General features: G+C 48.5%; 1 protein-coding gene across 1 annotated transcript in view; it reads right to left on the reverse strand.

The window, feature by feature from the left end:
* LOC124018317 (tripeptidyl-peptidase 2-like) overlaps positions 1-16678 on the reverse strand; it is a 61232-nt gene that overhangs the window by 43068 nt on the left and 1486 nt on the right. The window contains 9 exon segments of the mRNA XM_046333588.1: positions 549-657; positions 1023-1041; positions 1218-1294; positions 2115-2269; positions 2365-2528; positions 3474-3598; positions 6771-6875; positions 9182-9277; positions 10429-10557. Of these exon segments, the coding sequence (XP_046189544.1) occupies positions 549-657; positions 1023-1041; positions 1218-1294; positions 2115-2269; positions 2365-2528; positions 3474-3598; positions 6771-6875; positions 9182-9277; positions 10429-10557 (979 nt within the window).

Consider the following 16678-nt stretch of genomic DNA (forward strand, 5'->3'; position numbering starts at 1 on the left):
GGTAAAACACACACACGCCCCCAACGCCTGGAAGAGGAGACCAACGAGGTAAAACACACACACGCCCCCAACGCCTGGAAGAGGAGACCAATGAGGTAGAGGTAAAACACACACACGCCCCCACGCCTGGAAGAGGAGACCAACGAGGTAAAACACACACACGCCCCCACGCCTGGAAGAGGAGACCAACGAGGTAAAACACACACACGCCCCCAACGCCTGGAAGAGGAGACCAACGAGGTAAAACACACACACGCCCCCACGCCTGGAAGAGGAGACCAACGAGGTAAAACACACACACGCCCCCACGCCTGGAAGAGGAGACCAACGAGGTAAAACACACACACGCCCCCACGCCTGGAAGAGGAGACCAACACAGGCAGAGATAGCATGAGAGGACATCTCGTATTAATCTGGTTCATGTCAGGAGCACAGCCTCTCTGCAAGCGTGTGTGTGTGTGTGTGTGTGTGTGTGTGTGTGTGTGTGTGTGTGTGTGTGTGTGTGTGTGTGTGTGTGTGTGTGTGTGTGTGTGTGTGTGTGTGTGTACCTATAACAGCAGCAGTAGTTCCTCCAGGACAGCCAACAGTAGACAGACAGGGCCCGTTGTTCCCAGCGCTGGACACAAACAAAACGTTGTGTTTCTGAACCGCTTCCCCCTCCTGTTGGAATCACACTCACAGATCCTCCTGTTGGACAACACACAGAGTTACCAATCACCTCACAGATCCTCCTGTTGGACAACACAGAGGACACGCAGAGTTACCAATCACCTCACAGATCCTCCTGTTGGACAACACAGAGGACACACAGAGTTACCAGACACACAGATCCTCCTGTTGGACAACACAGAGACACACAGAGTTACCAATCACCTCACAGATCCTCCTGTTGGACAACACAGAGGACACACAGAGTTAGCAATCACCTCACAGATCCTCCTGTTGGACAACACAGAGACACATAGAGTTACCAGACACACAGATCCTCCTGTTGGACAACACAGAGGACACACAGAGTTAGCAATCACCTCACAGATCCTCCTGTTGGACAACACAGAGACACACAGAGTTACCAGACACACTGACAGAGTTACCAGACACACAGAGTTACCAGACACACAGAGTTACCAGACACACAGAGTTACCAGACACACAGAGTTACCAGACACACAGACAGAGTTGCCAGACACACAGACAGTAGAAGCCATCTCTCTCACCCTGAGTTGGGCCAGTGGGTAGCTTCTCCATAGCTGTAGTTAACCAGGTCACATTTATAGTTGATCACCTCTATCATCTAGACAGAGAGAAACAGAAAGACAGAGAGAGAGAGGGAGAAACAGAGAGAGAGAAACAGAAAGAGAGAGAGATGGGGAGAGAGAGAGAGGGAGGAGAGAGAGACAGAGAGAGAGAGAGAATAGAAACAGAGAGAGAGAGAGAGAGAGAGAGAGAGAGAGAGAGAGAGAGAGAGAGAGAGAGAGAGAGAGACAGAGAGAGACAGAGAGAGACACAGAGAGAGAGAGAGAGAGAGACAGAGAGAGAGAGAGAGAGAGAGAGAGAGAGAGAGAGAGACAGAGAGAGAGAGAGAGACAGAGAGAGAGAGAGAGACAGAGAGAGAGAGAGACAGAGAGAGAGAGAGACAGAGAGAGAGAGAGACAGAGAGAGAGAGAGAGAGAGAGAGAGAGAGACAGAGACAGAGAGAGAGACAGAGACAGAGAGAGAGACAGAGAGAGAGAGAGAGAGAGAGAGAGAGACAGAGAGACAGAGAGACAGAGAGAGAGAGAGAGAGAGAGAGAGAGAGAGAGAGAGAGAGAGAGAGAGAGAGAGAGAGAGAGGGAGAGAGAGAGAGGGAGAGAGAGAGGGAGAGAGAGAGGGAGAGAGAGAGACAGAAGAGAGAGGGAGGAGACAGAGAGACGGAAGAGAGAGAGAGAGAGGAGACAGAGAGAGAGAGGAGACAGAGAGAGAAGAGAGACAGAGAGAAGAGAGACAGAGAGAGAGAGAAGAGAGAGAGAAGATGAGTGTGAATGAACCAAAACAAGAACAGAGGAGAATGAATGGAGTGTAACCCGGGAGGACCCCGGTCTGTTGTGTGTCGATTGACAGCTGCTTCAGCCTACCGCGCGGATGAGTCCGGTGCCCGTCTCCATGGTGCTGAGGCGCGTGTCTCCGATCTTCACCGCCAGGATCTGGGCTCCGGGGGCGATGCCGTTCCGCTCGGGCTCATCTGGGAAGTGGCCTGCTGCTATGCTCGCCACGTGTGTCCCATGAGCCCCTGAACAGAGACAAGACCATCACGGCTGTAGACGCCAAGACTCAGGACAGATTCCTACACAATACAAGGGGCGGGGGATCTACGTGAACTCTGACCTCCGCTGGTGACGATGCAGAGAGTGTTTCCTTCGTCGTAGATGTTAACGGAGTAGTTGAGCATCTCAGCGTTTCCCAGAGTAGCAAACTCCTGCTTCTCTCTGTAGGAGGTCAAAACCGTGCAGCTGGAGAGATCTCCAGTCTCTGAGGTGTCTACCACAGCCCTGTAGAGGTTAGAGGTTAGAGGTCAGGACCGTGCAGCTGGACAGATCTCCAGTCTCTGAGGTGTCTACCACAGGAAGGAAGGAGGGCCTGACGAACTGAGGAAGGCAGGCCTGACGAACTGAGGAAGGCGGGAAGGAGGGACTGACGAACTGAGGAAGGCGGGAAGGAGGGCCTGACGAACTGAGGAAGGCGGACCTGACGAACTGAGGAAGGCAGGCCTGACGAACTGAGGAAGGCGGGAAGGAGGGCCTGACGGACTGAGGAAGGCGGGAAGGAGGGCCTGACGAACTGAGGAAGGCGGGCCTGACGAACTGAGGAAGGAGGGCCTGACGAACTGAGGAAGGAGGGCCTGACGAACTGAGGAAGGAGGGAAGGAGGGCCTGACGGACTGAGGAAGGCGGGAAGGAGGGCCTGACGAACTGAGGAAGGCGGGCCTGACGAACTGAGGAAGGCGGGAAGGAGGGCCTGACGGACTGAGGAAGGCGGGAAGGAGGGCCTGACGAACTGAGGAAGGAGGGCCTGACGAACTGAGGAAGGAGGGCCTGACGAACTGAGGAAGGAGGGCCTGACGAACTGAGGAAGGAGGGCCTGACGAACTGAAGAAGGAGGGCCTGACGAACTGAGGAAGGAGGGCCTGACGAACTGAGGAAGGAGGGCCTGACGAACTGAGGAAGGAGGGCCTGACGAACTGAGGAAGGAGGGCCTGACGAACTGAGGAAGGAGGGCCTGACGAACTGAGGAAGGAGGGCCTGACGAACTGAGGAAGGAGGGCCTGACGAACTGAGGAAGGAGGGCCTGACGAACTGAGGAAGGAGGAGCCTGACGAACTGAGGAAGGAGGGCCTGAGGAACTGAGGAAGGCAGGAAGGAGGGCCTGACGAACTGAGGAAGGCAGGAAGCAGGGCCTGAAAAGGGATTTGACCCAGCAGATGGTGTTCCTCCTACCTCCAGGTGTCTCCGTCGTTCCACAGCAGACAGTCGTAGACCGGACCCGGGTCGTTGTACTTCTTCTCCAGAGACGCCAGGATCTCAGACTGACACAGCAGCTCCTCCTTCTGCAGCTTCTCAGCCTGAGAAAACAACGGACAGGCGTGAGGAAACTAAATGTTAAAACTCATTTACACACAGTTCATGTGCTCGGGGATGTGACAAATGTGTTAAACTGACGTTTTATTCGCACATTAACGAGAATTCACAATTCAGATAGAGTCCAGGGTAGGACCCAATGTCCCAAGGACCCAGGGCAGTTCAGTCTACCTACCAGATAGAGTCCAGGGTAGGACCCAATGTCCCAAGGACCCAGGGCAGTTCAGTCTACCTACCAGATAGAGTCCAGGGTAGGACCCAATGTCCCAAGGACCCAGGGCAGTTCAGTCTACCTACCAGATAGAGTCCAGGGTAGGACCCAATGTCCCAAGGACCCAGGGCAGTTCAGTCTACCTACCAGATAGAGTCCAGGGTAGGACCCAATGTCCCAAGGACCCAGGGCAGTTCAGTCTACCTACCAGACAGGGCAGTTCAGTCCCTACCAGACAGGGCAGTTCAGTCTACCTACCAGATAGAGTCCAGGGTAGGACCCAATGTCCCAAGGACCCAGGGCAGTTCAGTCTACCTACCAGATAGAGTCCAGGGTAGGACCCAATGTCCCAAGGACCCAGGGCAGTTCAGTCTACCTACCAGACAGGGCAGTTCAGTCTACCTACCAGATAGAGTCCGGGGTAGGACCCAATGTCCCAAGGACCCAGGGCAGTTCAGTCTACCTACCAGATAGAGTCCGGGGTAGGACCCAATGTCCCAAGGACCCAGGGCAGTTCAGTCTACCTACCAGATAGAGTCCAGGGTAGGACCCAATGTCCCAAGGACCCAGGGCAGTTCAGTCTACCTACCAGATAGAGTCCAGGGTAGGACCCAATGTCCCAAGGACCCAGGGCAGTTCAGTCTACCTACCAGACAGGGCAGTTCAGTCTACCTACCAGATAGAGTCCAGGGTAGGACCCAATGTCCCAAGGACCCAGGGCAGTTCAGTCTACCTACCAGATAGAGAGTCCAGGGTAGGACCCAATGTCCCAAGGACCCAGGGCAGTTCAGTCTACCTACCAGATAGAGTCCAGGGTAGGACCCAATGTCCCAAGGACCCAGGGCAGTTCAGTCTACCTACCAGATAGAGTCCAGGGTAGGACCCAATGTCCCAAGGACCCAGGGCAGTTCAGTCTACCTACCAGATAGAGTCAGGGCAGTTCAGTCTACCTACCAGATAGAGTCCAGGGTAGGACCCAATGTCCCAAGGACCCAGGGCAGTTCAGTCTACCTACCAGATAGAGTCCAGGGTAGGACCCAATGTCCCAAGGACCCAGGGCAGTTCAGTCTACCTACCAGATAGAGTCCGGGTAGGACCCAATGTCCCAAGGACCCAGGGCAGTTCAGTCTACCTACCAGATAGAGTCCAGGGTAGGACCCAATGTCCCAAGGACCCAGGGCAGTTCAGTCTACCTACCAGACAGGGCAGTTCAGTCTACCTACCAGATAGAGTCCAGGGTAGGACCCAATGTCCCAAGGACCCAGGGCAGTTCAGTCTACCTACCAGATAGAGTCCGGGGTAGGACCCAATGTCCCAAGGACCCAGGGCAGTTCAGTCTACCTACCAGATAGAGGGGTAGTTCAGTCTACCTACCAGGACCCAGGGCAGTTCAGTCTACCTACCAGATAGAGTCCAGGGTAGGACCCAATGTCCCAAGGACCCAGGGCAGTTCAGTCTACCTACCAGACAGGGCAGTTCAGTCTACCTACCAGATAGAGTCCAGGGTAGGACCCAATGTCCCAAGGACCCAGGGCAGTTCAGTCTACCTACCAGATAGAGCAGTTCAGTCTACCTACCAGACCCAGGGCAGTTCAGTCTACCTACCAGACGGGGCAGTTCAGTCTACCAACCAGACGGGGCAGTTCAGTCTACCAACCAGACTAATGTTGTTTAAACAGTCTACTCTACCAGATGTTACATCTATATCTACTAATGTTGTTTAAACATCTATATCTCTAATGTTGTTTAAACATCTATACCTCTAATGTTGTTTAAACATCTATATCTCTAATGCTGTTTAAACATCTATATCTCTAATGTTGTTTAAACATCTATATCTCTAATGTTGTTTAAACATCTATATCTCTAATGTTGTTTAAACATCTATATCTCTAATGTTGTTTAAACATCTATATCTCTAATGCTGTTTAAACATCTATATCTCTAATGCTGTTTAAACATCTATATCTCTAATGTTGTTTAAACATCTATATCTCTAATGTTGTTTAAACATCTATATCTCTAATGTTGTTTAAACATCTATATCTAATGTTGTTTAAACATCTATATCTCTAATGTTGTTTACGCCCACACCACATTTACCCATGAGCAGAGACACTAACTGACTGGGGAGAGGTCAAAGTGTTACCTGTGTCAAAGTGTTACCTGTGAGGGGAGAGGTCATAGTGTTACCTGTGAGGGAGAGGTCAAAGTGTTACCTGTGAGGGGAGAGGTCAAAGTGTTACCTGTGTTAAAGTGTTACCTGTGAGGGTTACCTGGGGGGTAGAGAGGTCAAAGTGTTACCTGTGAGGGTTAGGGAGAGGTCAAAGTGTTACCTGTGAGGGGTAGGGGAGAGGTCAAAGTGTTACCTGTGAGGGGTAGGGGAGAGGTCAAAGTGTTACCTGTGAGGGGAGGGGAGAGGTCAAAGTGTTACCTGTGAGGGGGGGAGAGGTCAAAGTGTTACCTGTGAGGGGAGAGGTCAAAGTGTTACCTGTGAGGGGTAGGGGAGAGGTCAAAGTGTTACCTGTGAGGGGAGAGGTCATAGTGTTACCTGTGAGGGGAGAGGTCAAAGTGTTACCTGTGAGGGGTAGGGGAGAGGTCAAAGTGTTACCTGTGAGGGGAGGGAGAGGTCAAAGTGTTACCTGTGGGGGGAGGGAGAGGTCAAAGTGTTACCTGGAGAGGGAGGGAGAGGTCAAAGTGTTACCTGTGAGGGTCAAAGTGTTACCTGAGGGGAGAGGTCAAAGTGTTACCTGTGAGGGTTAGGGGAGAGGTCAAAGTGTTACCTGTGAGGGTTAGGGGAGAGGTCAAAGTGTTACCTGTGAGGGTTAGGGGAGAGGTCAAAGTGTTACCTGTTAGGGTTAGGGGAGAGGTCAAAGTGTTACCTGTGAGGGAGAGGGTCAAAGTGTTACCAAGGGGAGAGGTCAAACTGTTCTGCAAAGTGTTACCTGTGAGGGAGAGGGGTGAGCAAGGTCAAACTGTTCTGCCCGACGACTGGCTTCGGCCAGAGCTGCTCTGTGTGCTGGATCCCACATTTTCTCCTTTCGCTCTTTCTGTTGGTCAACACATCAACACAGACATCCCTCTGTCAACACATCAACATAGACATCCCTCTGTCAACACATCAACATAGACATCCCTCTGTCAACACATCAACATAGACATCCCTCTGTCAACACAGACACCCCTCTGTCAACACATCAACACAGACATCCCTCTGTCAACACATCAACACAGACATCCCTCTGTCAACACAGACATCCCTCTGTCAACACAGACATCCCTCTGTCAACACAGACATCCCTCTGTCAACACAGACATCCCTCTGTCAACACAGACATCCCTCTGTCAACACAGACATCCCTCTGTCAACACAGACATCCCTCTGTCAACACAGACATCCCTCTGTCAACACAGACATCCCTCTGTCAACACAGACATCCCTCTGTCAACACAGACATCCCTCTGTCAACACAGACATCCCTCTGTCAACACAGACATCCCTCTGTCAACACAGACATCCCTCTGTCAACACAGACATCCTCTGTCAACACAGACATCCCTCTGTCAACACAGACATCCCTCTGTCAACACAGACATCCCTCTGTCAACACAGACATCCCTCTGTCAACACAGACATCCCTCTGTCAACACAGACATCCCTCTGTCAACACAGACATCCTTCTGTCAACACAGACATCCCTCTGTCAACACAGACATCCCTCTGTCAACACAGACATCCCTCTGTCAACACAGACATCCCTCTGTCAACACAGACATCCCTCTGTCAACACATCAACACAGACATCCCTCTGTCAACACATCAACAGACATCCCTCTGTCAACACAGACATCCTCTGTCAACACATCAACACAGACATCCCTCTGTCAACACATCAACACAGACTTCCCTCTGTCAACACATCAACACAGACATCCTGTCAACACAGACATCCCTCTGTCAACACAGACATCCCTCTGTCAACACAGACATCCCTCTGTCAACACAGACATCCCTCTGTCAACACATCAACACAGACATCCTTCTGTCAACACATCAACACAGACATTCTGTCAACGTGTTTGTTGGTCAATATAAGCATACACTATTTATACACAAAAGTATGTGGACACCCCTTCAAATGAGTGGATTCGGCTATTTCTGTTGCTGACAGGTGTATAGAATTGAGCACGTAGCCATGCAATCCCCATAGACAAACATTGGCAGTAGAATGACCTTACTGAAGAGCTCAGTGACTTTCAACGTGGCACCTTCATAGGATGCCACCTTTCCAACAAGTCAGTTTGTCACATTTCTGCCCTGCTGAGAGCTGACCCCCGGGTCAACTGTAAGTGCTGTTATTGTGAAGGGGAAACATCTAGGAGCAACAACGGCTCAAGACGTGAAGTGGTAGGCCACAGAAGCTCACAGAACGGGACCGCTGAGTGCTGAAGCACGTAAAAAAAAATCACCTGTCCTCGGTTGCAACACTCACTACTGAGTTCCAAACTGCCTCTGGAAGCAACGTCAGCACAAGAACTGTTCGTCGGGAGCTTCATGAAATGGGTTTCCATGGCCGAGCAGCCGCACACAAGTCTAAGATCACCATGCGCGACGCCAAGCGTCGGCTGGAGGGGTGTAAAGCTCGCCACCATTGGACTCTGGAGCAGTGGAAATGTGTTCTCTGGAGGGATGAATCACGCTTCACCATCTGGCAGTCTGACGGACGAATCTGGGTTTGGTGGATGAGAAGGCTACGAGCCTGAATGCATAGTGCCAACTGTAAAGTTTGGTGGAGGAGAAATAATGGTTTTGGCCCCTTAGTTCCAGTGAATGGAAATCTGTTTCAGCATGACAATGCCCCCGTGCACAAAGCGAGGTCCATACAGAAATGGTTTGTTGAAATCAGTGTGGAAGAACTTGACTGGCCTGCACAGAGCACTGACCTCAACCCTATCAAACACCTTTGGGATGAATTGGAACGCCGACTGCGAGCCAAGAGGCCTAATCACCCAACATCAGTGCCCGACCTCACTAATGCTCTTGTGGCTGAATGGAAGCAAGTCCCTGCAGCAATGTACCAACATCTAGTGGAAAGCCTTCTCAGAGGAGTGGAGGCTGTTATAGCAGCAATGTTCCTACATCTAGTGGAAAGCCTTCCCGGAAGAGTGGAGGCTGTTATAGCAGCAAAGGGGGGTCCAACTCCATATTAATGACTTCCCAGAAGAGTGGAGGCTGTTATAGCAGCAATGTACCAACATCTAGTGGAAAGCCTTCCCAGAAGAGTGGAGTGTCCACATACTTTTGTATATCAACGTGCAAATCCTCGTTACTTGGCCACACAAATCCACTCCATACCTGGATTCTCTCTCGGAGAGCTTTAGGGAACAACTCATATCCATGTTTGATCCCAATGTGGTACCTTCCTGATGGATTATACCAGGCATGAGGGATCTGAGGACAGAGAGAGACATGTGTTAATGTAACTACAGGCTAATAACTACAGGCTAATAACTACAGGCTAACAGTCTGTACAGAGAGACATGTGTTAATGTAACTACAGGCTAATAACTACAGGCTAATAACTACAGGCTAACAACTACAGGCTAATAACTACAGGCTAACAGTCTGTACAGAGAGACATGTGTTTATATAACTACAGGCTAATAACTACAGGCTAACAGTCTGTACAGAGAGACATGAGTTAATGTAACTACAGGCTAATAACTACAGGCTAACAACTACAGGCTAATAACTACAGGCTAATAACTACAGGCTAATAACTACAGGCTAATAACTACAGGCTAACAGTCTGTACAGAGAGACATGTGTGTTAATGTAACTACAGGCTAATAACTACAGGCTAACAGTCTGTACAGAGAGACATGTGTGTTAATGTAACTACAGGCTAATAACTACAGGCTAACAGTCTGTACAGAGAGACATGAGTTAATGTAACTGTAATAACTACAGGCTAATAACTACAGGCTAACAGTCTGTACAGAGAGACATGTGTTTATGTAACTACAGGCTAATAACTACAGGCTAACAGTCTGTACAGAGAGACATGTGTTTATGTAACTACAGGCTAATAACTACAGGCTAACAGTCTGTACAGAGAGACATGAGTTAATGTAACTACAGGCTAATAACTACAGGCTAACAGTCTGTACAGAGAGACATGAGTTAATGTAACTACAGGCTAATAACTACAGGCTAACAACTACAGGCTAACAGTCTGTACAGGGAGACATGAGTTAATGTAACTACAGGCTAACAGTCTGTACAGAGAGACATGTGTTTATATAACTACAGGCTAATAACTACAGGCTAACAGTCTGTACAGAGAGACATGAGTTAATGTAACTACAGGCTAATAACTACAGGCTAACAACTACAGGCTAATAACTACAGGCTAACAACTACAGGCTAATAACTACAGGCTAATAACTACAGGCTAACAGTCTGTACAGAGAGACATGTGTGTTAATGTAACTACAGGCTAACAGTCTGTACAGAGAGACATGAGTTAATGTAACTACAGGCTAACAGTCTGTACGGAGACAGTGTGACCAGGAAGTGGCAGCGTGGCGAGGGTAGCGTACCTTGAGCGTCCTCCCGGACAGCCCGGTCACCTCTCCGTCTTTAGGCTCCACCACCGTCGCCATGGTGACATCTCCACTGCCTGTCGTATCGATGATGTCAACGATCTTCGGCTTGCCCTCCGTCGTGGTCTGAGGGAGAGAGGACCCAGATGTTGAAGAGGGTCAAATACACACACACACACACTATCTGACCCCGACACACACACACACACTATCTGACCGAAAAACACACACACCCTCTCTGACCCCGACACACACACACTATCTGACCGAAAAACACACACACCCTCTCTGACCCCGACACACACACACTATATGACCGAAAAACACACACACCCTCTCTGACCCCGACATACACACACTATCTGACCGAAAAACACACACACCCTCTCTGACCCCGACACACACACACTATCTGACCGAAAAACACACACACCCTCTCTGACCCCGACACACACACAAATTATGTTTCCACAATGAGTACACCTTGACATACTGGTGACACAGTGCAACTAATCCTGACTGGTCAACAGCTTCAATCTCCAGACCATCAGACTGGTCAACAGCTTCTATTTCCAGACTGATAAACAGCTTCTATTTCCAGACTGATAAACAGCTTCTATTTCCAGTGATAAACAGCTTCTATTTCCAGACTGATAAACAGCTTCTATTTCCAGACTGATAAACAGCTTCTATTTCCAGACTGATAAACAGCTTCTATCTCCAGACCCATCAGACTGATAAACAGCTTCTATCTCCAGACCATCAGACTGATAAACAGCTTCTATCTCCAGACCCATCAGACTGATAAACAGCTTCTATCTCCAGACCCATCAGACTGATAAACAGCTTCTATCTCCAGACCCATCAGACTGATAAACAGCTTCTATCTCCAGACCATCAGACTGATAAACAGCTTCTATCTCCAGACCATCAGACTGATAAACAGCTTCTATCTCCAGACCCATCAGACTGGTCAACAGCTTCTATCTCCAGACCATCAGACTGATAAACAGCTTCTATCTCCAGACCCATCAGACTGATAAACAGCTTCTATCTCCAGACCATCAGACTGATAAACAGCTTCTATCTCCAGACCATCAGACTGATAAACAGCTTCTATCTCCAGACCCATCAGACTGATTTTATTTTTTATTTTTATTTCACCTTTATTTAACCAGGTAGGCTAGTTGAGAACAAGTTCTCATTTGCAACTGCGACCTGGCCAAGATAAAAGCATAGCAGTGTGAACAGACAACACAGAGTTACACATGGAATAAACAATTAACAAGTCAATAACACAGTAGAAAAAAAATGGGCAGTCTATATACAATGTGTGCAAAAGGCATGAGGAGGTAGGCGAATAATACAGTTTTGCAGATTAACACTGGAGTGATAAATGATCAGGTCATGTACAGGTAGAGATATTGGTGTGCAAAAGAGCAGAAAAATAAATAAATAAAAACAGTATAAAAAAAAGTATGGGAATGAGGTAGGTGAAAATGGGTGGGCTATTTTCCTATAGACTATGTACAGCTGCAGCGATCGGTTAGCTGCTCGGATAGCTGATGTTTGAAGTTGGTGAGGGAGATAAAAGTCTCCAACTTCAGCGATTTTTGCAATTCGTTCCAGTCACAGGCAGCAGAGTACTGGAACGAAAGGCGGCCAAATGATGTGTTGGCTTTAGGGATGATCAGTGAGATACACCTGCTGGAGCGCGTGCTACGGATGGGTGTTGCCATCGTGACCAGTGAACTGAGATAAGGCGGAGCTTTACCTAGCATGGACTTGTAGATGACCTGGAGCCAGTGGGTCTGGCGACGAATATGTAGTGAGGGCCAGCCGACTAGAGCATACAAGTCGCAGTGGTGGGTGGTATAAGGTGCTTTAGTGACAAAACGGATGGCACTGTGATAGACTGCATCCAGTTTGCTGAGTAAAGTGTTGGAAGCCATTTTGTAGATGACATCGCCGAAGTCGAGGATCGGTAGGATAGTCAGTTTAACTAGGGTAAGCTTGGCAGCGTGAGTGAAGGAGGCTTTGTTGCGGAATAGAAAGCCGACTCTTGATTTGATTTTCGATTGGAGATGTTTGATGTGGGTCTGGAAGGAGAGTTTGCAGTCTAGCCAGACACCTAGGTACTTATAGATGTCCACATATTCAAGGTCGGAACCATCCAGGGTGGTGATACTAGTCGGGCATGCGGGTGCAGGCAGCGATCGGTTGAAAAGCATGCATTTGGTTTTACTCGCATTTAAGAGCAGTTGGAGGCCACGGAAGGAGTGCTGTATGGCATTGAAGCTCGTTTGGAGGTTAGATAGCACAGTGTCCAATGACGGGCCGAAAGTATATAGAATGGTGTCGTCTGCGTAGAGGTGGATCAGGGAATCGCCCGCAGCAAGAGCAACATCATTGATATACACAGAGAAAAGAGTCGGCCCGAGAATTGAACCCTGTGGCACCCCCATAGAGACTGCCAGAGGACCGGACAGCATGCCCTCCGATTTGACACACTGAACTCTGTCTGCAAAGTAATTGGTGAACCAGGCAAGGCAGTCATCCGAAAAACCGAGGCTGTAGAGTCTGCCGATAAGAATATGGTGATTGACAGAGTCGAAAGCCTTGGCGAGGTCGATGAAGACGGCTGCACAGTACTGTCTTTTATCGATGGCGGTTATGATATCGTTTAGTACCTTGAGTGTGGCTGAGGTGCACCCGTGACCGGCTCGGAAACCAGATTGCACAGCGGAGAAGGTACGGTGGGATTCGAGATGGTCAGTGACCTGTTTGTTGACTTGGCTTTCGAAGACCTTAGATAGGCAGGGCAGGATGGATATAGGTCTGTAACAGTTTGGGTCCAGGGTGTCTCCCCCTTTGAAGAGGGGGATGACTGCGGCAGCTTTCCAATCCTTGGGGATCTCAGACAATATGAAAGAGAGGTTGAACAGGCTGGTAATAGGGGTTGCGACAATGGCGGCAGATAGTTTCAGAAATAGCGGGTCCAGATTGTCAAGCCCAGCTGATTTGTACGGGTCCAGGTTTTGCAGCTCTTTCAGAACATCTGCTATCTGGATTTGGGTAAAGGAGAACCTGGAGAGGCTTGGGTGAGGAGCTACGGGGGGGGGCGGAGCTGTTGGCCGAGGTTGGAGTAGCCAGGCGGAAGGCATGGCCAGCCGTTGAGAAGTGTTTATTGAAGTTTTCGATAATCATGGATTTATCGGTGGAGACCGTGTTTCCTAGCCTCAGAGCAGTGGGCAGCTGGGAGGAGGTGCTCTTGTTGTCCATGGACTTCACAGTGTCCCAGAACTTTTTGGAGTTGGAGCTACAGGATGCAAACTCCTGTAAACAGCTTCTATCTCCAGACCCATCAGACTGGTAAACAGCTTCTCTCTCCAGACTGGTAAACAGCTTCTATCTCCAGACTGATAAACAGCTTCTATCTCCAGACTGATAAACAGCTTCTATCTCCAGACACATCAGACTGGTAAACAGCATCTATCTCCAGACCCATCAGACTGTTTGGCCCTGTCCGGGGGTGTCCTCGGATGGGGCCACAGTGTGTCCTGACCCCTCCTGTCTCAGCCTCCAGTATTTATGCTGCAGTAGTTTGTGTCGGGGGGCTAGGGTCAGTTTGTTATATCTGGAGTACTTCTCCTGTCCTATTCGGTGTCCTGTGTGAATCTAAGTGTGCGTTCTCTAATTTTCTCCTTTCTTTCTCTCTCTCGGAGGACCTGAGCCCTAGGACCATGCCCCAGGACTACCTGACATGATGACTCCTTGCTGTCCCCAGTCCACCTGGCCATGCTGCTGTTCCAGTTTCAACTGTTCTGCCTTATTATTATTTGACCATGCTGGTCATTTATGAACATTTGAACATCTTGGCCATGTTCTGTTATAATCTCCACCCGGCACAGCCAGAAGAGGACTGGCCACCCCACATAGCCTGGTTCCTCTAGGTTTCTTCCTAGGTTTTGGCCTTTCTGGAGAGTTTTTCCTAGCCACTGTGCTTCTACACCTGCATTGCTTGCTGTTTGGGGCTTTAGGCTGGGTTTCTGTACAGCACTTTGAGAAATCAGCTGATGTACGAAGGGCTATATAAATAAATTTGATTTGATTTGATAAACAGCTTCTATCTCCAGACCCATCAGACTGATAAACAGCTTCTATCTCCAGACCATCAGACTGATAAACAGCTTCTATCTCCAGACCATCAGACTGATAAACAGCTTCTATCTCCAGACTGATAAACAGCTTCTATCTCCAGACCATCAGATAAACAGCTTCTATCTCCAGACCATCAGACTGATAAACAGCTTCTATCTCCAGACCATCAGACTGATAAACAGCTTCTATCTCCAGACCATCAGACTGATAAACAGCTTCTATCTCCAGACCATCAGACTGATAAACAGCTTCTATCTCCAGACCCATCAGACTGATAAACAGCTTCTATCTCCAGACCCATCAGACTGATAAACAGCTTCTATCTCCAGACCCATCAGACTGATAAACAGCTTCTATCTCCAGACCATCAGACTGATAAACAGCTTCTATCTCCAGACCCATCAGACCGATAAACAGCTTCTATCTCCAGACCATCAGACCGATAAACAGCTTCTATCTCCAGACTGATAAACAGCTTCTATCTCCAGACCGATAAACAGCTTCTATCTCCAGACCATCAGACTGATAAACAGCTTCTATCTCCAGGGCCACCAGACTGATAAACAGCTTTGTTGTTGGTGGAATTGTTAGATTACTTGTTAGATATTACTGCATTGTCAGAACTAGAAACACAAACACTTCGCTACACTCGCATTAACATCTGCTAACCACGTGTATGTGACCAATAACATTGGATAACCATGTGTATGTGACCAATAACATCTGCTAACCATGTGACCATTAACATCTGCTAACCATGTGTATGTGACCAATAGGATCTGCTAACCACGTGTATGTGACCAATAGGATCTGCTAACCACGTGTATGTGACCAATAGGATCTGCTAACCACGTGTATGTGACCAATAGGATCTGCTAACCACGTGTATGTGACCAATAGGATCTGCTAACCACGTGTATGTGACCAATAGGATCTGCTAACCACGTGTATGTGACCAATAGGATCTGCTAACCACGTGTATGTGACCAATAGGATCAGCTAACCACGTGTATGTGACCAATAGGATCTGCTAACCGCGTGTATGTGACCAATAGGATCTGCTAACCATGTGCATGTGACCAATAGAATCTGCTAACCACGTGTATGTGACCAATAGGATCTGCTAACCATGTGTATGTGACCAATAACATCTGCTAACCATGTGTATGTGACCAATAACATCTGCTAACCATGTGTATGTAACCAATATAATAGTGTCATATTCTATACCAACTAGACCAATATAATAGTGTTATATTCTATACCAACTGGACCAATATAATAGTGTCATATTCTATACCAACTAGACCAATATAATAGTGTCATATTCTATACCAACTAGACCAATATAATAGTGTAATATTCTATACCAACTGGACCAATATAATAGTGTCATATTCTATACCAACTGGACCAATATAATAGTGTCATATTCTATACCAACTGGACCAATATAATAGTGTCATATTCTATACCAACTAGACCAATATAATAGTGTCATATTCTATACCAACTAGACCAATATAATAGTGTCATATTCTATACCAACTAGACCAATATAATAGTGTCATATTCTATACCAACTGGACCTACTCATAGAGATGTTTGAGTCAGAGAGAAACCTTTGGTCTTTAGCAGAGGGCTGAGTGGTGTGGTGTGGCTAGGACGGACGGACGGACAGAGCAGACAGGGCAGACAGACAGACCGTAGCTAGACATTAACTAGACAGGGCAGACAGACAGTAGCTAGACAGTAACTAGACAGGGCAGGCAGACAGGCAGACAGTAGCTAGACAGTAACTAGACAGGGCAGACAGACAGTAGCTAGACAGTAACTAGACAGGGCAGACAGACAAACAGTAGCTAGACAGGGCAGACAGACAGACAGTAGCTAGACAGGGCAGACAGACAGACAGTAGCTAGACAGGGCAGACAGACAGACAGTAGCTAGACAGTAACTAGACAGGGCATACAAACAGTAGCTCGACAGGGCAGACAGACAAACAGTAGCTAGACAGTAACTAGACAGGGCAGACAGACAAACAGTAGCTAGACAGTAACTAGACAGGGCAGACAGACAAACAGTA

The sequence above is a fragment of the Oncorhynchus gorbuscha genome, unplaced genomic scaffold (assembly GCF_021184085.1).
Source record: "Oncorhynchus gorbuscha isolate QuinsamMale2020 ecotype Even-year unplaced genomic scaffold, OgorEven_v1.0 Un_scaffold_472, whole genome shotgun sequence".
Taxonomy (NCBI): Eukaryota; Metazoa; Chordata; class Actinopteri; order Salmoniformes; family Salmonidae; genus Oncorhynchus; species Oncorhynchus gorbuscha.